The sequence below is a fragment of the Prionailurus bengalensis genome, chromosome B1, assembly GCF_016509475.1.
Source record: "Prionailurus bengalensis isolate Pbe53 chromosome B1, Fcat_Pben_1.1_paternal_pri, whole genome shotgun sequence".
Taxonomy (NCBI): Eukaryota; Metazoa; Chordata; class Mammalia; order Carnivora; family Felidae; genus Prionailurus; species Prionailurus bengalensis.
In genome coordinates, this window is record NC_057344.1 from 131,125,317 (window position 1) to 131,149,891 (window position 24,575).

The 24,575-nt window shown below is 32.7% G+C and overlaps 1 protein-coding gene across 2 annotated transcripts in view; it reads right to left on the bottom strand.

Annotated features, from left to right (window-relative positions):
• Window positions 1-24,575, bottom strand: part of CCSER1 (coiled-coil serine rich protein 1) — a 1,313,272-nt gene that overhangs the window by 1,063,166 nt on the left and 225,531 nt on the right. For both annotated transcript variants that reach the window (XM_043572184.1, XM_043572185.1), the window contains exon 4: window positions 13,515-13,608. In XM_043572184.1, the coding sequence (XP_043428119.1) occupies window positions 13,515-13,608 (94 nt within the window). The remainder of the gene's footprint in view (window positions 1-13,514; window positions 13,609-24,575) is intronic.

Sequence of the window (24,575 nt, forward strand, 5' to 3'; positions counted from 1 at the left end):
AAATTCAGTGAAGTAATATATTGCAATACAGTAATGCCTATGACCTACTGAAACAGATGGAGATGTCTGTTCCTACATTAAATGAACACACACTGTTACACTTCATGACTTTGTCTACTTTTCAGAGCTCTTTGCCTTTTCCCTTGCTTTTTGGCTACTTACTGGTCCTTATTTTTCACCATTTTTCAGCATGCCTGGTTGAAGCAACACTCTTCTCCTTTCTAACACATTACTATGATTTTCAGTGGCTTATGAAAAATATGTAACTGAATGTATTAAAATTGTATGTAAAATTAGAAGCAGCTAGGTCTAGAAAGATAGTGAAAAGAACTTGTCATTTAACATTAAGATCTGGATTAATATTGGCTGTGTGAACTTCAATAAGTTTTTAACCACAGAGTATTTGCTTCTTTCACTGTACTCAGGATATATTAACACCTATTTCAGAGTGTTATTGTGATAATTTGATGAGATAACATATTTGAAATACCGTGTAAACTGTAAAGCTGAATACAAATGTATGATAGGATTACTATTATCATTATCAGAACAAGATTGCCATCTAATGGTCACCAAGCAGAAAACAGGTACTCCAATCTCTAAAGCAGAAATAAAAAGACAAATAGCACCAGCAGATGAAATCCATTAAATGACAACTAATGTCAAAATTGTACCCTCACTACAGTATTACCCAACAGTGTGTTTTGAGAGAACATTTCACACCTCCATTATAACTTCTGTTTCTAAAAACTAAACATCATTGAGACCTTTGTAAAGTGAAAAGAGAGGGTGGACATCAAGTCACAACAGTATCATTTAAACCCGAGTTCTGTCACTTACTAGTTCTGTGACCTTGGATCAAAAACTGTGCTCTTCTGGGTCTCCATTGCTTCATCTATGAAGTGAAAATAGTAATACTTTCTAGAGAGTTGTTAGGATTAAAAGTGATAATCCAAAGAGTTTATAAAAAATTAAAGGTTAAAAAAGAGCAAAGCAAGAAACAATGAAACACTTAGACCAATATTTGACACAACACAGATTCTTCAGTAAACCAATATAAGTTAATTTCAGCTTCTTACTTCATGAAGTCAAAGACAAATGTATATAAGTGATGGCCATAACAAGAAAAGCTAATAGAAAGAGAGTCAGTTTGTTTGTTTGTTTGTTTGTTTGTTTTTACAAGATGGCGGCAGAAGAGGAGGACCCTAGGCTAGTCTAGACCCACAAACACAACTAGATAACTATGAAATCATCACTCCAGAAGTTTACCTGAAGACTGACAGAACAAACTCCACAACTAAAGACAGAAAAGAGGCCACAATGAAGAAGGTAGGAAAAGCAGAGACATGGTCTTGGGGAGAAAGGGACTGTGGGTGCTACAGAAGGGAGGGAGCCATTGTCACAGAGAAGAGCAAGAGAAAGAAGAACCCACAGGGAATGAACATAGAGAACATTTCTCCAAAGCCATTGGCCTGGAAAATGTGAGGGGCTGAATTACATGAGTTCTTTTAACCAGCAGGGATTATTAAAATCTGGAGTTTAAAGGTTACTGGGCTTGACTGGGATAGAGCCCAGAGGGCATTGCCTTGCTCCCAGGGAGAAGGCAGACAAACAACCTGGGGTCAGTGTGGAAAGAGCAACATGAAGAGTACCTGGGGCACACAGTGGGGAGATTTTTAATTCTTCTCAGAGTGTATTCCTGAGAGGCAATGTCCATGTCACTCATGGAACCAAGGAGCAGGCAGGCACCATTCTCCTTCCCTGCCCTTCAGCATAAACACAGAGCCATGTGAGCAACGCTGTGCAACACCAACACTGACTAACTAACTTGATTACACCAAGTTCCACCCTCCGTGTGCTCTGGTGGGGCTGTCCTTCTCAGTCAAGCTTGCTTCAGTTCCAGTGCAGCAGCCTCCTCCCCCAGAAGACCAGCAGAAACCTCTGTGCACATCATGTCTCCTGATCATAGAGTACTGCAAGGCCTGAGTTCTGGTGGAGTTGGTGTCAGGTCTCACTTTATAAGCAGACCAAGGCACACCTAGTTAAACTAGACACATTCAGGCCAGGAACCACAAACTGCCCATAGCAGGCAAGGAGAGCCTCTACAGGCAACTAGCCTGAAGGATAGAACAGCCAAAACACAACAGGAGAGCACAGGCAGCACACACCAGAGATACTCCCTGAAGCCCAGGCCCTGGGCACTATATGACTGCTTCTTCATAAAGTCCTTATTCTCAGGAGTGGGAAACATAACAGGCTTTTCTAACACAGAAAAGGCGGCAGAGACTTGGAAAAAAATGCCAAGACAGAGGAATTTATCTCAAATGAGAGAAGAAGGCCACAGCCAGAGATCTAAGCAAAACAGATAAAAGTGATATGCCTGATGGAGAATTTAAAGCAACAATCATAAGGATACTCACTGGACTTGAGAAAATACTAGAACACAGCACTGAGACCCTTACAACAGAGATAAAAGAATTAAAAAATAATCAGAGATGAAAAGTACAATAAATGAGATTAGAAACATGCCTGATGCAATGAACAACAGGCTGGAAGAAGCAGAGGAATAAATTTGTGACCTGGAAGACAAAATAATGGAAAATAATGAAACTGAACAAAAGAGAGAATTAAAAATTATGCAATAGGAGAACAGACTTAGGGAACTCAGTGACTCCATCAAATGTGAGTCCCAGAAGAAGACGAAGAGAAGAAAGGAAGCAGAAAAATTATTTGGAGAAATAATAGCTGAAAATATCCTTAATCTGAGGAAGGAAACAGATATCCAGATCCAGGAGGCATGGAGAACTACCATCAAAATCAACGACAGCAGGCCAACACCAAGACATATTGTAATTATATTTGCAAAATATAGTGATAAAGAAAAAATATTAAAAGCAGGAAAGACAAAAGAAGTCCTTAACTTACCGGGAAAAACCCACAGGCTAGCTGTAGATTTCTCAACAGACACTTGGTAAGCCAATAGGGAGTGACATGATATATTCAAAGTGCTTAAAATGAAAAATCGACAGCCAAGAATACTCTATCCAGCAAGACTATCATTCAGAATAGAAGGCAAGATAAAATTTCCCATACAAACAAAAAATTAAAGGAGTTTATGACCACTAATCCAGCCTTACAAGAAATAATTAAAGGGGACTCTGAGTGCAAGGGAGACCAAAAGTGACAAAGAAAAGGATCGAAGATAATCTTCAGAAACAATGACAAAATAAGCAATTAAATGGCAATAAATACATATCTATCAATAATTACTTTGAATGTAAATGGACTAAACACTCCAATCAAAAAAGACAGGGTATCAGAATGAATTAAAAAATAAAAAAAAAAACAAGACACATCTATATACTACCTACAAGGGGCTCACTTCAGACATAAAGATACCTGCAGATTGAAAGAGAGAGGGTGGAGAAACCTTTCTCACAAAATGGATGTCAAAAGATAGAGCAGCAATAATATTGGAGAAACCAGACTTTTTGTTCTTATATTGTTTTTATTCTGCTTTGGTATCAGGGTAATACTGGCCTCATGGAATGATTTTGAATGGGTTCCCTCTATTCCAATATTTATACAATTTTGATAAAGATTCTCAGTAATTATTATTTGTTTAGTATTTGGTAGAATTCACCAATGAAACCATTTGGTCTTGGGATTTTCTGTGCTGGGAGATTTTTCATTCCTAATTTAACTTTCATTCTTGTTATTGGTCTAAGAAGATTTCCTATTTCTTGGATTCAAGATTCATGATTGAATCTTGGTAACTAGTGTGTTTTTAGGAATTATCTGGGGTCTTTTCTAACTCATCTGATTTGTTGGTATATAATTGTTTATAGTAATCTGTTATCTCACTATGTATTTCTGTGGTTATCTGTTGTACTTTTTTTTCTTCCACTTCTAATTTTGGTTTATGAGTCTTTTTTTTCCCCATAGTTAATCTAGTTAAAGCATTGTCAATTTTGTTATTTTTTATTTTTCAAAACTGGACATTACTTTCAATGTTATGTTATTGCTTACTGTAGTGTCTATTTTATTTATTTCTGATTTTTCTTTATTTCATTCTTTTTTCTAAATTTCAGATAAGTTTCTTCTTTTCTAGTTCCTTGTGGTATAATGTTAAGTTGTTTATTTAATTTTTTTTCTTAATATAAGCATTTACAGCATAAATTTCACTCTAAAATCTGCTTTGCTACATCCCATAAGTTTTGGAATATTATGTTTACTTTTACTTGTGTTTTGAGACATATTTTGATTTTTCATTTGATTTATTTGGCCCATTGTTTGTGCAGTAGTGTGTTAATATTTACATATTAAATATTTACATTGTAGAAAAATGTGATCTATCCATATCACGGAATGTTAATTGATCATAAAGAAGGAATGGAGTACTTATATATATGCTACAACATGAATAAACCTTGAAAACATTATGCTTAGGAAAGAAAGCCCATCACAAAACAGCAATATTGTATGATTCTATTGATATGTCCAGAAGAGGCAAATCTTTAAAGACAGAAAGTGGCTTAGTGAAGGCCTGTAGTTGGAAGTGTGGTGAATGATGAGTCCCTGCTAATGGATACAGCTTCTTTTTGGCATGACAAAAATGTTCTAAACTTATATTGTGATGATATAGGCACAACTCTGCAAATATATTGAAAACCACTGAACTGTATAACTTAAATGGGTTAACTGAAGGGTACATGAATTATATCTCAATATTTTTTTCTCTTCTCAATAAAGAGTGATAAACTGTACAATGGGAAGGAAATGAAAAAAAAATCTCAAATCAAATTATTTTTTGGAATGTTCAAACAAGAAAAAAGGAAAAAAGTGAGCCAGTTTAAAACAAAAGCTTCTGTATATTTGTGATTTTAAAACTGTATATGAATTTCTATTAGTCAAAAGAATCATAATTAACACGGAGCTGCAGAGCCAGAAAAACTTTGGATCCAGTTGAGACATCTACTGTCTGTGGTATTTTATTACTCAAAGCTGCAATTTTCTTAAATGTGAAAGAATTATTTTCCTCACTGAATTGGCACAAAGACTCCATAACTGGTATTTATTATTCCTTTATTATTTTATTTAATGATGTAATTGCATAAGTTTGAAGTATGGTAGCCACAAAATTAATTGCATGTGTTGTGGCATTCTATACATAAAATGTGAGAAATACTATACTTAAAAATGTGGTTGAGATCTTTTGCTAATAGAGACTGGAAAAAAAAATCACCAAAATTGGCAAGATTGGGTTCCTATTAATCCAGATTTGTAGCTACTGTGTAATACTTCCAAAATTAAGTATCACATGTTTCTCAGCTTTATATAATCATATTGAAGATAATTCACGCACACTTTTCCTGACCCAGACATATCAAAGCTTGTAAAAACTTATAGTTAATTTTTATAGTTTTCCCTATGTGGATGTTGTTGCAATTTGTACATTACTATTCATATGAGCAAAGCCACTAGGGTTTCATCTCAGCTCTGCTGTGCTATTATCCATTAAAAATTAATAACAAAAATTACCTCCTTAATTAATAGGCACAGGAGGAGTTCCTAACTCACAGCAGAATTTTATATTGCTTGTTCATCAAACTCAAAATTATTTAGCGACTACCTAATTAATTCCTAATTGATATCATTGGGCCATTACTTCTCCACTTACATCTGGACATATACCAAGAGATACTGCCCTAGGTGTTTTTATGTATAAGGTCCAAAATAACTAACAACATAATTTTTTTTCATTCAATTATCCAAATGACTATTGCATTGTTCTATCAAACAGTGATAAATAAGTAAAATATATTTTCAATTGGGTAAATCATCTGCAAATTATAAAGATCAAACTTAAGACAAAGTAGAACCTAAGGACTTCCTCTCTGAACATTAATGATTTTGATTAGTAAGTTTTAAATTATTTAATACAGTAAATTTATTATTTCTCTAGAATTACTATTTTAAATATGTTGTGGTATTTTGGACACATGACTAATACCTGGGGGGAAAGAATGTTTCCATGCATTTAAATGCATTGGTTTTAACACAAAGAAATGTACCACCTGTCATAAGCACGGTACCTTAATTATTTTAAATAATACTAACAAAACATCACTTAAAATGTTACACAAAATTTAGATAAAAAAATTAAAATCAGAAAGCAAATTTTAAAACAACATATAATCATGATGAAGCATTAAGAAACTAAGGACTATAAAAAATAACCAATGATTCAGTAAACTGTATGATAAGGAATTTAAGAAGTCAAGAGAACGAACTGGGCTTCTATTTTATTCTAGATGACTGGAAGGGCACTTCACATATAAATATGTCTCCCATTTAGGTAGGATGATATTTTGAGATAGCTTTATTGTCATTTTACCAATGAAAAAAACTTTGCTTAGGAAAATTCAGCCAATTGCCCAAGGTCACTATGGTACAGCTGGAATGCTAACTTGGATATGTCTTGTCTCCAAAGTGCCTGCTCTCTTTTGATATTAATTTGTCATTTCTTTAATTCAAATGGGACTTTAAGATGCAATTTCCTCTCAGAGAGTTATTGTGAACATTAACTTGAGACAGCTTAGGGAAAAAAAAAAAGCATAGCTCATTATAGGCATTCAGTTTTCCTTTCCATTAACTTAGATTTCCAGCTACTACTTGCTAAAACTGACATACAGACAACTCATAGTAGCCAAGAAATGAATTGGAAAACAGCATTTTCATGAGTACGTGCCCAACAGGTAACACCAAAATGTGTTTTAACTTTAACTTACTTACTTACTTATGATGCTTCACTGTCAAATTAGTCAGGTGCATTTTCCCCATTATTATTTGAAGATAATACTACTAATAGTCTAAATAGAAATGCGACCTTATTCTAGTTTACTGTGGAAAAGAACAGCTACAGATTAAATGAAAACAAAACTCAAACTCTTACTCTTACTTCTTTATCGAACACTATGCGCTATCCAGTATTTAACTGGCTTTGTGATAACTATTTGTAGAAAAGTTACTTTATTTAGTCACATAAGGGTAACACTTGGCAAGCTGTTCATTTTGGAGGACTCACCAGGACCACTGCTTCACAATAGATATTCTATTGGGCTTTATCGTAATTACTTTAAAGTAAGATGAGGAAAAATGCTTGACAACGTTTACCTCAACTATTTCCAATGTTAAAACTGCCCGAGGAATGTTAACTATGTACAAGGAACTGAATTTTGTCTCTGGGTCAGCCAAGATCCTCATAAAATTCCTAGTTTTTGTTACACTGATGTGTCACCATTTAGAACTGCTCCTACTGAATTGGCAGGGTGATGCCACTAGCTTGTACTAAAAGGAGTTGCTGAGGAAATTGTTCTGATATCGATCATTTATATCTTATGAAGACACGTGAGCAAAATGTCTTTCAGTTCTTTAGTAACAAAAATTCCTTCAGTTAATAAAATGCATTGACTGGTTGACTGAATAAATGATGGTACAAAGTTTTAATTATGCAACTGGTTGTATTTCTTTCTTCACATTTGCTAGTAAAGCATTCTAAGTAACATTTTCTATTCACTATGGTGATACTAGTATACATTTTGTGTGCCACCCTCACCTGTACCTTCATCTTATTGTTCATATCATCTTTTATCATTATTCTATTTTCCTCAAATGATTACTTTGCAAGATGCTTCCATGTGTAGAAAAAAAATCCTCCACACAAACAGGTAAAACCATATAAAGAAATATTAGGCAAAAATATATTGCTGGTATTTTTCCTTTGACAGACTGTACAATTCATAACATGTTTCACTGTAAGGAAAGTTTTAAGGTCATTAATTTGAGTCTTAATTAAATGCTAGTAAATTTTGTTGGTACTTTTTTCCCCCCCAAAAGACTGTTGAGGTATATCTAATCAATATCACTGCTAAAATCTTTCATGATTTGATTTGAGGCAAAACCACCACCATACCAATGAATAAGAGAGTGAGAAGAAATATAAAAAGTGAAAACAGTCACAAAATTATCTTTTAATTAAGATATAAATGTCAGCATATTTTTTAATCAAAACTGTGTCTGGTCATGTTTGCACTATAAATAATTTATTAAGTAAAAAAAAAAACAATAAATACAATATTTTACCATGGGGAAATGAATGCCTAGCATTAAACAAATTGATAATCCTGTATTTGAAACATGAAACATATTAATTATTTATTAAAAATATTTTCCAGAAAAGTAATTTAAGCATTAATTCAAGAAAATAAGATTAAAAACATCTGGAAGGCTTATCCATAGGCTTTTTAATCTGAAAGTTTAGCTTTTATATTAGAATTTAGAAAGATAAAATTAGATAATGCCAAGATCAAAGTAAATTATTCAGAACAGTTGATTTTTTTTTCCTCAAGCCAAGTCTCCTTTTGAGAATTCACTTTGAATTCATATACCTTTCCTTCATTGAAACTGTCCTTTCTTACTTTCATTAATAATATCCACTTACTGCACTATAAAACACATACTTCATGTGTACTATTATCTATACTACCTCTCCCTTTAGGAAGGGAGTGTGTTAATTTAGGACTCCATATATACATTAATACATTTAAAGAATTTGTGGAACTTTTCCAAATTGTAGACAATTTGGAACTGGTCAAAACACACTTTTTAAAACCTAAGTGTAAATTTACAATTCACTTTTAGATGAAAATACAGATAGCAAAGAATGAAATAAAAAGCATATGAAAAGATCTCCAAAATTATTATGACTACTAATAAATAGCCATCTTTATCAAGGCAGGTACAGTCATAAGCACAAAATTCAATAACAACATGATGAAATATACAGACACATCTAACCATGCAAATACATGGACATTTCTATAACAAAACTTTGAACCACACAACTAAAATTGTTTTTTTTTTTTTCTGGTTTGTTTGTGCTGTTCTGATTATTTTAATTGCCTGGTTAATATACTTTAGTTCATATCCCTAATACTACAAGTAATACATCAACTAACAATGATTAATATTATATGAATATTAACTGTGTACACTCATTATGCATTCTACTGACATTAGAATGTCTCTTTGCACGTTAAATCACTTAATGTGAGCACTGTCCAATATATAGATGTTGAAAAAAAAAGTGCAAGGAATTTTTTTTATTTCAGAGTTTCAAACTCTGTGTGGTAAATAGATTTCCTAATTAAAGTGTTTGATTTTCTGTAGAAAAAAATAAAATGATTGAGCTTTACTAAATTTTGTTTGTATTTTTTAATACAAAAAATCCTTTTTTACTCACTATATACATGGCCAAAGATTTCTGGCTGTATTAAATAAAATCACATTAATAGATAGCAATTGAGCATCTACTATATACAAATTACTGTAGTAAAAGGGACAGCAGAAATTCTGCACTTTCTATTTATGAGGATTTCTCTAGTCTTTGCAAATTTAACCATTAATAATTATATGTTAAGTTGAATAAAATTTATAAATGTCACACATGAAAATTACTAAAAATATTTGACTGAATATTTTCAAAATAAAAATATTTCTCTGGGGTTTTACAAAAATCATCTTGGCCATTATATTTACCTGTACTATAAATTGCTATAAATCTTTGCTTTAATAGGACTCTAGAGCCAAAAATTGAAATGTTTTATGCTAACAAATTTTTTTAAACCCTCCAATGATCTTCACTAATGTAAATAACAGAATTTAAAGGTATCATTATTTTAGTTTCCAGACTTTTAAAAATAACTTTTATTTAAATCATCATTTAAAAATGATTAGCATTAATGAGCTTTTTATCAATATCAGTTATCAATGAGCTTCTTATATGCTGAGAAGACCTTTAATTATGTTGCTTAAAAAAATAAATTGTATCACCTATTCAAGCAGAAATTCGTTCTGAGCTAATGTGCATAAACAGATAGTTGTGACTTTTTTCAAACCCTACAATATGACATCCAAAGTGAAATAGATTTTCAAAAAATATTTTAGTAAATAGCATTCAACACACCCAAGTTACTCTAAGGAGTATTTCATTTATCAGAATTGTACTTCAAGTATGCAAAATGACATCATTTACTTTATAAAAAGGTGGTTGACTCCATTGATTCAAAGGGTGCTCTAGTATTGGCTTTAACCAAGTTATCTACATCCTGAAGTAGACTCAGGACATTTACGGTTTTTAACACATCATTCTTTTATTTACAATAAAGTACATAACACTCATTACTTTATAAAGCAAGAAATTTAGATTTAAAAATATTTGTTTTTAGGAGCACCTATATGGCTCTGTCGGTTAAGTGTCCAACCCCTGATTTCATCTCAAGTCATGATCTCACGGTTTCTTCAGTTTGAGCACCACACTGTCAATGTGGAGCCTGCTCCAGATTCTTTCTCTCTCCCTCTCTCTCTCCCCTTCCTCACCTCCCTTTCTCTGAAAATAAAAAAAAAAAACTAAACTTTTGGGATGCTGGGTGGCTCATTCGGTTAAGAGTCTGGCTCTTGATTTCAGCTTAGGTCATGATTTCATGGTTCATGGGTTCCAGCCCGTATAAGGCTCTGTGCTGACAGTGCAGAGCTTGCTTGGGATTCTCTCTCTCCTTCCCCTCTCTCTGCCCCTCACTGCTACATGCTCTCTCTCTCTCAAAAATAAATAAAAACATTAAAAAACTTATTAATTAATTACAAAAATAACGTTTGTTTTTGTTCCCAAGCAAATAAATTGAGCTAAGTCACACTTAGCTCTTTATCACAATTGCCTACCAAACATAACTAAGATCACTACATTATCTATTATTCTTTTTAATTATTAGTTTTATTTTTTATTTTGAAAATCTTTAAAAATGCAAAACACAGAGAAAATATTATAATTAATACATGAACTTTTCACCTCAAACACCTACTGCTCTGCTTTGATAATTTTCAACAACTTTTCAACTTTGTTTTATCTATTCCCTCTTCCATCCATGCATGTTGGCAAAGTATACCCCAGATATCATGTTGTCTCAACCACATGCATCTCTCTAAAGTTTTCTTTAAAAAATAAAACAAAACAAAAATGTTCAATACCCAACAAGATAAAAAAATATTTCTGTAATAACTTATTCATTTCTCAAATTTCTCTGATTGACCAAGAAATATACTTTTATAGTGTTTTAAGTTTTTCAAGAAATGTGCCAACAAAGATGTCACATGGCCTGTTTTTGTTTTTGTTTTTTTTTAAGTTTATTTATCTATTTTGAGAAAGAGTGAGCACAAGCAGGAAAGGGGCAGAGAGAAGGAGAGAAGGAAGGAAGGAGAGAGAGAATCCTAAGCAAGCTCCACACCATCAGCACAGAGCTGCATTTGGGGACAAACCAACAAACTGCAAGACCATGATCTGAGCAGAAATCAAGAGTCAGACACTTAACAGATTGAGCCACCCAGGCGCCCCTACATTTGCCTCTTTAAAGCTACAACACCTCTCCCATTTTTATCATGCACTTTATTTGTTTAAAGAACCAGACCATTATCCTGTAGAATTCCTCACTTCTCATATTTGGTTGCTGGCAATTTCATCATGCTATTTAACATTCACTGTCTCCCACCCCCATCCCAATATTTCCTATAAAATCACAATTTATTAGAAAGAATTGAGTAGAATGAAATACTTGTGGGCAGGAGTGGTGTTACTATGTACTTCTCCAGGCATTGCATTAAGAGAGACAAAATGTCTGGTTGTTCACTTTCAGGGATGTTAGTGATCAGTGAATTTAGGTATTACCAGTCTAATCTAACACTACAAAATTCTCATTAACAACATATCCTGACAGCCATGCCATGCACATACAGACATTTTCATTATTCTTTAAATGACTGCTTAATATACCACTGTATATTTAACAAATGTCCTATTGAAGAATATTTATTACAAATATTTTGTAACGAAGAGCTGTTTGCATACATTACTCTATATGTTTCAGTGTTTTAGGATTAAATTTCTAGAAGTTGGATAGTTGAATCTAAAAGCAAATGCATATATAGTTTTGCTAAATACTGACAAATTTCCCTCCAAGAGGGTGTAAATTTTCACTGTATGTAATTCTTTTAAGATACATACACATAAATGACAAAATTGTGTATTGTATCTGTATAAAAGTGAGAAAAATCTGCATTTTTTTAAAAGAGTATCTGTCAAATCAACTGCTGGAAGACTGTTTTAAAAAATGATTATTCTAAATTCATATTCAAACAGAAAAAATTTTTAAGTAGCTTCTTTTGATATTAGCCTATAATACAGAGTAATGAAATATAAACATTGTAAAATTTAAAATATAAGCATTGCCTTCTTTTGATAATTTTTAATGTATTATCTATAATATAAAAATAGTGCATAAACAAAAAAATTATAATCTTAGACATTATGTCTAATTCCAAAAAGTTAAAAATAAGGACACTGAAATCTAATCTGTTGATTTTCTCAAATGTATGCAGTAAGACTAAGATTTTAAAGTTTCAGTTTAATGTTATTTCTACTTTAATTTGAAAATGACTACATTAAAGGTGTTAAAAGCAATATTACAAAAGTAAGTAAGAGCTGGTCTTTGTACTCAAATATCTAAATTTGAATATACAATTAATTCTTATAACTTACTTCAACAGGATTAATTTTTGTATTTGAAGACATGGCAATTTATGCTTTGATATAAACTTAAAGTATTACAAATATAATGGGCTCCCTTCTTAATTCATTCAACATGAATTTATCTCATACTACAATTCTGTGTATTTATGTGTTTATTAGTGTATGTTTGTGGCTGCTATTGGCAGTTATTAATTTTGAGGTCAACTTTATTGTATCAACATTAACCTATGCAGGGGCGCCTGGGTGGCTCAGTCGGTTGGGCGTCCGACTTAAGCTCAGGTCATGATCTCGGGGTCCGTGAGTTCGAGCCCCGCATCAGGCTCTGTGCTGACCGCTCAGAGCCTGGAGCGTGTTTCGGATTCTGTGTCTCCCTCTCTCTCTGACCTTCCCCCATTCATGCTCTGTCTCTCTCTGTCTCAAAAATAAATAAACATTAAAAAAATTTAAAAAAAAACATTAACCTATGCAATTATTACTGGAGTGGCTAAGATTTTGAAGAGTAAACCTTGATCTGCAAAACTTCCATTTGATTATATAAAATAAATGAAAAATGGGATTATAATTGTTTTTTTTTCCTTCAGAAAGAGAAAATATTAACTTTTCCATTATGTGTTAAATTATAATTTCCTTCTTTGAAATGTCTTAATAGGTTTTTTCTTATTTTATAATTATCTTCCCACTGGATTTATATTTCATAACAGATTTTAAGATCACCAGAATCATGTGTCTATGGTACCTAGCATGTGCCTTGCACATATAATATACAAAACTGGAGATGGAAAAGACTGAGTGCATCCTAAATAATATGAAGTTTATCAATGAAAGCTAAGTGAGTAGGATCAAAATTGTATGTTATGGCGCATTTAGCACTCACCTGAAGGATGAAGATTCTGTTCCTCTAAAAATTCCAGATCAAGCATTAGATCATCTTCATCCAGTTCACAAGATCCCAAATTATTCAAAACATCCTGAAGAAAGAGCAAAATCAATAGTTAGAGACCAAAACACTGAAAAATTGAGGAAATACCCACATACAGATGCCATGAAGAAAAAAAAAAATAGAAATGAAGAGTTTTAGCTGAATCCCAGAAATCATTTGACTATCCCATAGGCTTTAACATTATCAGCCCAATAAAAAATTCCAAACATTATTATAAAAATCTTAACTCTCACTAAAACTCCTAAAGAGAATATAAAGGCTTTTCAAATGTATAGAAGTTTGTAAACTGAAATTTAAGATTATTTTTTTATATTTATCTTTCAAATCTGAATGACATTCTTCTGATACATTTAATGAACTGTTTCTCAAACAAATTTGTATACAGTACCAACCGTGAGATATTAATTTAGACCATACTTGGAAGTGAAGATCCAGTTACCATTTCCTAATCATTTTCTTAAGATTGGGAGAGATGAACAGAAGAAATAAATGTCAGTAAGATTAAAAATTAATTATTGACTTTCATAATGCTATAAACATTAGAGCTAGATTACATGTTTCTTTTCTTTTCTCCTCTCACTCAGAGGGAAAACAGAAGGGTATATAGAGAAGTTTTGAGGGGAAACAGTGATATGCAGAGGTAGGAATTCTTGAGGGAAGTACGTATACAGATGAGTAGTGACTATATTAAGAAAAAGCAGTATTAAAAATTAGATTGAAATTTTTAAAAAGTATGTTTTATACTTTTGTACAAATGTACACAATGCTACATGTAGTAAATGACACCACATCTTAGACAACTTTTTCTACTAATTTGAATGATACCATAATTTAAGTTTAAAGAACTAAATACACATTAAGGAAACCCCAGTGATATTGTCATATGAACACTGAACACCTTAGTTCTGGGGATTGAAAGTAAGGACACTCTGGCTTTTAAATAAATTACTCTCACTGTAAAAAAAAAAAAAGAATTAAACATCATTAAACTTTAGAATCATGTGCTATCCGTGAATAGAGCACAATAAAGTTTCAAAAGTGATAAATATCCCCAAATACAACTGCTTCTCTCCACAAATGAAATTTATAAAAACTCATTATTCATTGCATTATGTTGAATTCTATTTTATCTGTATTAATTACAAGGTAACTAGTAATTTAAACTATAAGATAATCAACTGTTTACTGGTAGTTTTATGATATACTGTGGCAGGAATAGTCTACTGAGAATAAGTTACTTATTTATATAGCATCGAAAGATGATATAAGATACAGGCAACAAAAGATAAGCTGTCTTCCTCAAAAAATACAAAAGAGAGTACTAAAACTACAAAAGAAGCATAAGTCAAGTTGCATGTGGATAAGATAGGGAGATTTGGTAAAGACACTAGTATTAATGTCTATTAAGCACTATCTAAATGAAGGAATCTTAATGTGCGAGTCCAGAGTAATTTTGTAAAAAAAACAAAAAAAAAACAAAAAAAAACTTGTTTCATAGTGAAAATGTAATGCTTTACCAGCTTCAAATTAGTCTAAATAATTTTAGTCTTATATTTTGAATTTCATTGAATAATATTATAGTCTTGTTTCTATCCAAAATTCATATGCTGAAGTACTAAGACCCAGTATCTTACAATGTGACGTGTTTGGACACAGAACCCTTAAAGAAAAAATTATAGTTAAATCAGGTTGCATGGATGGGCCCTAATCCAATATGACTAGTGCTCTTATAAGAAGAGAATATTAGGACTCAGGCAACACAAACAGAAGGACAATCATGTGAGGACACAAGAGGGAACCATCTGTAGGCCAAGGAGAGAGAATTCAGGAGAAACCAAATCTGCCTACACTGTGATCTCGGATTTTCATCCTACAGAAATGGTAAGAAAGTAATTTTCTATTGTTTAAGCCACCTAAAAACACCACCTCTGTGGTATTTTGTTATGGCAGGCCCAGCAAACTAATACTGCCAACAACATTTAGAAAACAATGAAAGTTGGAACAAAGAAAGAAAAGAAAGAAATGAGTGCCTTATAGATGACTGTCACCTTTTTGTTGTTGTTACACCCAGGAAGGACTGGCGTAACAGCAGGGTTCTATGGTTTGCACAGCATTTCCCTCTTCTACTTGGAACTGCACGGCCCAACCCACATAGCTAGGGTACCAGAAGAAGGTACCAGGTGTTTACATGAGTCAAACTCCTATCTTTGGTGGATGATCGAAGATGGGACATCATAACCAAACTTACTGACAATTTTACTGTACAAATGAGAAAAGTTTCTGTTTGGTGATAGATATCGCAAGTAGCAAAATGATGTCATCACAGAGGCTTTGGGTTTCATTATATAGCTATGACCACTCTAAGTCTACTTGAAAATTTTTAAAAATGTCATAGTAGCAGGTATTCTGGCTCCTGGTTCTAGGAATTCCAGATGTCCAAAGGCATACGTGATCTTTTCAAGGTTGAATTTTAAATTTTGAATTTTGAGGAGTGCCTGGATGGCTCAGTCAGTTAAGTGTCTGTCTTCAGCTCAGGTTATGATCTCACTGTCTGTGAGTTTGATCCCCGTGTCAGGCTCTGTGCTGCCAGCTTGGAGCCTGGAGTCTGCTTCAGATTCTGTGTCTCCCTCTCTGCCCCTCCTCCACTCGTGCTTTGTCTCTCCCTCTCTCTCTCTCTCTCAATCTCTCTCTCAGAAATAAACATTAAAAAAAATAAACTTTGAAAGTTAATACATCCATCAAAAGTTTGACAAATAAATTTTTTAAAGAAGTGTTTTTTTGTTTCTGGTTTTGTTTTTTTTTTTAACAAGAAAATGTTTTTTAAAATTTTTAAATGTTTTATTTTTGAGAGAAAGAGAGAGAGACAGTGTGAGCATGGTAGGGGCAGAGAGAGACACACACACAGAATCCGAAGCAGGTTCCAGACTCTGAGCTGTCAGTACAGAGCCTGATTCTGGGCTCGAACTAAGGAACCGTGAGATCATGACCTGAGCCAAAGTCGGACGCTTAACAAACTGAGCCACACAGGCACCCCCACAAGGAAATATTTAAAAACCCTGTCCTACAGTTAAGAAAGTAACACCAAGAAACTGAACAAATAAAATTTGGAATACTTAACTGCATTGTTCCAATTTTATTCACATTTTGTAAGTGACCCTTGACATTTGGACTAGGATGGGTCTATTTGCCACCGATCTGGATAAATTGCTCTTAAATCTCCTAATTCTAAATAGCCTTGCATTGATATCTTGCTTACAAAGCACTCCTGTTAATGTAGTGGAGGCTTTGAAGCTGGTAAAATCTCATAATCAAAGAAGAGAAAATGCAGCAACATGATATGTTTGAGAAGAAAATCAATGTGAATTCATAAACCTAAAAATAATATGTTTTCCTGATTTCTCCTTAAAAGAGACCAACCACAGCAGCAATACTTTTGGCCCCAGCCAGCACTTACAGGCAAACCAGATACTCACTGCTCAGTATCCACCAACAAAGAACCAGGGCTCCTTGGGTATTAAGGAAAGGGGAAAAAAAGGAAAGAAAAATATAGAATAATTCTGTTTCATTCTTTTGTTGCCAGAAAACAAGTTTCATCTAAAAAAAAAAAAGTCAGAGGCAGTTTTGAAAGGCTAAGGAAAGCAATCTAAATGGCTTATCCCTGGCTAATCTCTGACATATGAACATGAAAATATATATATGTGGCTCAATTAAACAGCTTGAGTCTGTTGAAGGTTAAGAGTTCATAATACTTAAACAGAAATGTTGATATGAGGGGCATAAAGAGGCACTCATACTGGGTTAAATTTTAAGTAAGTGATGAATCACAGAATTCCACTACTGAAACTAGTATTACACTATATGTTAACTAACTGGATTTAAATTAAAACCTGACCAGAAATAAATAAATAAATAAATAAATAAATAAATAAATAAATAATAAAAACGGAGAGGGAGGGAAACCATATGAGACTCTTAAATACAGAGAACAAACTGCAGAATGCTACAGGGAGGGGGGTGGGGGGATGAGTTAAATGGGTGATGAGCATTAAGGAGGGCACGTTTAGGATGAGCACTGGGTGTCATATGTAAGAGATAAACCACTGGGTCCTACTCCTGAATTCAAGACTACACTGTATATTAACTAACTTGAAGTTAAATTAAATATATATAATATTTATATACATATATAATATAAATATATTTTTTATAAAATATAAAAATTACATATATAGAGAGAGACACTTGAACATTTTTTTCAAAAAGTTGCTCATAATATACACAAAAAGTACACACAGAGAAAAGTATCTTAATTTCTATTGTCTTCAATAAATAGTTAATATGCAGGTATTTTGTTTTTCTGATTATATGTATGTTTATAATAAGACATGTATTTCTTTCCATTAGTGAAAGGAAAGACCTGCAAACATCAAAGTAGTAACATCAAAATTCTGTACCAGAAACAGAAAAGGTTGATCACCACTTATGGTCACACATAATAACCAAGTGGAAAAGAAGTCCAGCAGTTAATTAACACTAGTGATCATACCCCACATCTAACAGAACAGAACTGTGTGTTTGAAACATGCGATAAATTAGTGGAATAAATAGAAGTGGTAACTAAGCAGAAATAGTCTCGCATCTCCTAAAAGATAAAAAGTCAGGTAGCTCTACATAATGAAGATATACTAATGAAAGTGCATGAGTTTTTAATAACATTCATACACCAGACCTATATATCATAATAAGAGGGAAATTGTTTTGTAGCACAAGCAGTTTGGACTTAAAAAACAAATCATTTTGTGAGGAAACACCAATATTGCACAAAATTAAAAACTAGGCTTGAACTCTAAATAAAGGCATAAGGGCATATAGCAAGTAGATTTTAATTCTAAAAAGAAAGTCCAACCTGATGGCTAATATCCTTATTTGAACCATCTCTGAATATACAGCAAATACCAATGCAATGACTAGACAAAAAATTTTCTAATAAAAAACCCAGAATTTGTAAATCTAAGAGATAACTTTCTTTTTCTTCTAATTCTAGCATGGTTACTGAATCTTAGGAAAGCTTCCGATGTCTTTGAAATAGTCTCAAATATCTTTGAAATCCTAGGGAAATAGGAAAATTTCCACATCAGCAACGTAAAAGAAGAAAAAAAGATATCCCTAGTATTAGCACACTAGTAACCAGTTTAAAGATAAGCATATGACAGGCTTTGGGATTATTGTAATATGTATATATGTGTGTGTGTGTGTGTGTGTGTGTGTGTGTGTGTGTGTGTGTGTATTTTTTTAAAGTGGCTAAAGCATTTAAGATAAATTGTCATGTTTGGGGCCCCGGGGTGGCTCAGTTGGTTAAGCGTCCAACTTTAGCTCAGGTCATAATCTCACAGTCTGTGTGTGAGTTCAAGCCCCGCGTCGGGGCTTTTTTTTAAAAGAGATAAATTGTCATGTTAGATTTGGTATTTTAATAACTCATCAGGAAGAATTATATAAAATTTAAACCAGTGTTAATAGGCCATGGAAAATGTAATTTAATCCATATTCTATTTTATTGGTATGTAACATTCATGTGGGTAGTTTGAAAAGAATTGATTGTTTAATTGCAATAAAATACTAATTATTTACTAAATTCACAATATTAATAAACTGGATATTAAATCAAGCACAATTATTACTAGGTATTCTCTAAATAGACATTTAAAAATCGATCAATAGCACTGATTACTCGGGTAATCTGCCAAATGACTTTGACCCATTAAAAGTAAACTAAAAAATTTTTAAGGAAGTAATTCAAAAATTAATCTTCTAAACCCTAGGGATATAACAAGGAACCGAACAGAGCATAGTTTCTTTCCTCATAGACCTTACAGATAACTGTCTTCTAGTAAAGAATACCATTTTTTTAAATAAATAAAGTAGGGTTTTTTTTTTTAATACATCAATCTCCTGTGTTTGGTTAGTGTGAAGCAATTCTCTAGAGCCTTGTTGCTATTGGCTGAAATACTAAAATTGAATTTTCAAAGTTACTAAGTTGAAAAAACAAGCTGTGATCATACATTAATATGAAACCAATCCATTAAACACACTCCAAAATAACCCTTTAGCATTTCTTTATTGCAATAAAGATAATAATTATGATCCTGCTAAAAATAAAGCTGAGACATGTCACTACACAAGGAAGCACTGCTTTAAAAAGAAAGAATTCCATCAAAGGAGATTATTAAATTATTAACACATTCTTCAATTGTGGCATTATGAAGATGTCATTAATTGCATGTTTATACTGCTGTATTTTAGTCAAAGGATTATCCAAATAGGCTTAACTTCTCTAAAGTTGCAAGATGCAAGATATGGCACCTTGGACTGGACTTTCATAGCTGTTTACAAAATATGTAATTGACATAGAACTGCTCTGATCATTACTTGATCTAAAAGTGAAGAGATAACTATGCAAATTAAAAAGGCATTGTTAATCTGGTCTGCATTCTTCTTTTAATCATCTTCCATTATAAGCAGCGTGTCTAGAATATACATATAATTCTCCAATATTCTAATCATAGAAGTTTCCCAATATTAACCAAAAGGAAAATATTATTTTATTATCAAAAATGTACGATGTAACAATTGTAGAAGGCCTCAGTCAAACTTCTCTGTGTGAACCTAATAATACATTTTGAGATTTGCCTTACAATTAATTATATTTGCATTTATTCAGCAAAAATGATTAGAGCCACTAACTTGGCAGGTGTCTTTAAATAATTCATATTATCCCCAAAAGATAAATCACACATATTATAAAAAATGAGAAGTGTAAAAGTGGTGAGGTACACACATCATCAAAAACAGGCATCACTGGGTGTTGTATGGAAACCAATTTGTCAATAAATTTCATATAAATAAAAACAGGCTCAGAATAAGATGGGTACTCATAATTTTATGAGTTAAGCACTTAGATATGCACATCTATATATGCAATGAAAATGAAAAGAAAATACACTAATACAGGCATATTTTTTTCAACAATATGATTCCACTATTTTTTCGAAAGAGAAATTAACACAATAATATTTTGTAACTACTGCTCTGAGGATAGTTATTTGATTTTGATTTTTCTGATTGGGTAAAGAAAGCACACTCAATCATTATGATAGAATTACCTTCACCTTTCAACATAGCAGCTGTGAAATATTTCTAAACACAGCTTGCTCTTTGTTAGGTATAGATTTACTGTATGAATTTATGTAGTTCAAAATATATTTTTAATAAATATTTTAAAAAATGTCTTAATTCTATCAACACTTATTCATAAGACTTCTCATAAGTCCAAAGATATACATTTTGCAAATACGAATAGTGATCTTATGAATTTATTAAAATATATATATTGTCATTATACATATGTGCAAAGAATAATATTGTATTATGATTAACATGTTTTTTGTATTTAAATATGAGATATTTAACAAAATGAGATTCTTTTATTTTTCAGAGCAGAGAAGGGGCAAAGGGGGAGAGGGAGGGCGGGAGGGAGGGAGAGAGAGAGAGAGAAAGAGAGAATATCTCAAGCAGGCTTCACGCTCAGTGCAGAGCCCAACTCGGGGCTTGCACCACCCTGCAATCATGACCTGAGCTGAAATCAAGAGTCTGATGCTCAACTGACTGAGCTACCCAGGTGGCCCAGCAAAATGAGATTCTTAAAGTTCTGCCCAGAGTTGCTAATTTTTCCCTTTATATTAATATAACAATGATATAAGTACTAAATAAAACAAATATGCTAAAATATTTCATATTTCAATATTCTTAGGAAATTTAACATTTATACAGATTCATGTAACCATAGATTTTATGAATCTTAAGCCAATATCTGAATTCACACAAAATGTTAATCTATGCAAGGAAATAAAGTTAATTACATTATTAAGGAATAAAATAGGAAACTTGAAAGTGTAGATATATTACATAATTAGCAAACTTCATAACTCAAAATTAAAACATAATAATTGCTGTTAAGTTTTAAAATGGGTGTTTTTACAAATAACAAACTAATGGTCACCAGAGGGAAGGGGGGTGAGGTGATGGGCAAAATGAGTGAAGAGGAGTGAGAGACACAGGCTTCCAGTTGTGGAATGAGTAAGTCACAGGAATAAAAGGCACAGCATAGGGAACATAAGCAGTAGTACTTTGATAGTGTTGTACTGTGACAGAGAGTAGCTACACTTGTGGTAAGAACAGCATAATATATAGATAAATTGAATCACTATATTTTATACCTGAAATGAATATAACATTGTATCTCAACTGTACTCAATTAAAAAATTAAAATTTAAAAGTTAAGGTGCATATTTTTCCTTAGCATCATTTAAAATAAGAAGGGAAAAATAGTATCTTTTGGGGTTCTGTTTTCATGACAAATTAGACCCAATGTCACAGATGCCATCTCCTAGATTCTAAACCTGACTATATCAGTTTGTTCCATTATCAATAAAGTAACACAAATAGTGTTTATCAAGTAGTCTTATCTCCAACGAAAGCAACATTTGTATGCTTGTAGTATAAATGTAGTATAAAATACTCCAATTATACCATGTGTAACTGACTAGAGATGAACATGGTAACATGAAAGAGAATGCTCTAATAATTAGAATGCTTGAAATCCTAATATCTAAAAATAATTTTTTGAGTTTATTTATTTTGAGAGACAGAGTGAGCATGGTGAGGGGCAGAGACAGAGGGAGAGAGAGAATCCCCAGTAGGCTGCGCACTGTCATCATGGAGCCTCATGCGGGCTCGAACTGACGAGCCACGAGATCATGACCCCTGCTGAAACCCAAATTTAGATGCTTAATCAACTGAGCCACCCAGGTGCCCCTGAAATTCTAATGTTTATAAAAATATATTATAGACAGAGATAATTATTTCTAGCCTTCATTCTTATTTGTGTAATAGGGGAATTGAGCATTTCAAAGTCATGAAGTATACCATATTATCTTGTAATTGGTGTCCCTGTCAACTTTTTGCCAAGGACCATTACAATTCTTCAATTTTCACTACACACTTCTCTGAGATTATCCTTATGAAAGTATTCATTTCTATATATTCTCTCCTTATCTAACACAGAAAAATATATCAATGGTATGTGTCTATAGAATAAATACTAATTATTATCATTCGAAACCCCATAATATGATCTCTATCTACCTCTCCAAAATTGCTTCCTGCAAACTTACTACAACCAATCACATTTGTTCTTTTATGAAAATGCCATTTGCATTTCTTTCATTGCACGGAATATATCCTCTTGCCCCAAACGCCTGAAGAACAAATACAAGGTAACATATTTATACTTTATTATATCACAGGCATTTTTTACAACACTACTTTTAATATGTACTAAAAATGTTTCTTGACAGGAATATTTACTGATAGGAAAGTTTAAAAACCTTTCTCTAAAAAAACTCCCTTTATGTGCAATATGTACTGGTTCTCGTGAAACACAAACTCACAAACTATACCCACACTAAGCAGAGTGCTTTTCCCAAGGAAATAATATGGAGTACTCATTGTACTTCCTGCTGGAGAAAAACATACAGGACTGCCTCATTCTTTGTGCTACATAGTTTAAAAAAAAAACAAAACCATTAGTTGTTTTAAGGAAAATATGTTATCCAGAAAAAGCATTCATGTATAATACAGAGGAATGCTTAAGGACTCTTAATTACCAGGCCTACACTAGTTTAGTTGTTTTAGAATTTTTAAGGTGTGAGCTTTTTTTTTAAGCTGTCATTTTAGTCTCACTGAAAATACATATTTTTTACCATTATCAGTGGTTCTGAAAATTGTAGGAGATTCCCATCACTCCACTATTCTAATATGCTGAATTAGAATTTGCCAAAGAAAATCTAATACGTAAATTTGTTAAGCCACTGACCACAATGTTAACCACAGAACAAAATAAATACATTCCAGATGAGGATAACTGTTCCAGAGAAAAATTAGGTGAATTTTAGATATAGATAGTTTTTCTGTAATTTAAGTGTTAGGTTTTATTCTAGGTTTATCTTTATATGTATGTAAGATACTATAAAATTGATAAATATATTACTGTTTCATAAATTAATAATTATAATAATTTTATTTATGAAACAGGAATCAAAGATATCCAATGATACTTGTATCAAACTTGTGCCAAATAACACAGTACAGTGGGAAATCCAAATTACTGGGGTCAATAAACCTGATTCTGAACCCTGATCCAGGCACCAAACTAGCTCTGTGAACTGAAGCAAATCATAACCTCTTTGATGCCCTTCCATGAGATGATTAGAATAGTTATTCTCTGTAATTCCACACAGTTTCAAATGTTAAAATCTATAAGACAACTGTGAGCTTCCTTCCCACGATCATATACTATAGAGAATCAAACAAACTGCAAAGTCTATGGGCACATTCCCCAAAGCTGCTCTTACTTCTGACAGCAACAGAAAGTTTGGAATGTTTCCAAAACACCCTCAAGTACAATAATTCACTGGAAAGCCTCACAGAATTCACTTAAAGGTACGTTCGCAATTAGGATTTGTAACAGGGAAAGAGTCCAGGCCTAAAATCAGGCAAAGGAAGAGGTGTGCAGAGTCTGGGTGGGTTCCAAATGCAAAGCTTCCCTCATACACATGAAGTATTACTCCCCCAGTATCGATACATCACAATGCATAGCAAGTATTGCTAACAAGAGAAACTCACTCAAGCTTCAGTGTCCAGAGTTAACTGGACTTCATTATATAGGTATAATTAATTGACTGACTACATGGTTGATCTATCCCCCAGGTTATCTGGTATCAAATGACCTGAAATTTCTAAATTATTTGATAAGTCTTTCTAGCATGGCCAGCTTCATATGATATGCCAGATATGTTCAGTCCCATTTAAGATCTGGTGTGGCCAGCTCCCCACTCTAAGTAAATATAATACAATGAAGTATGATATAGGCTGTCCCTA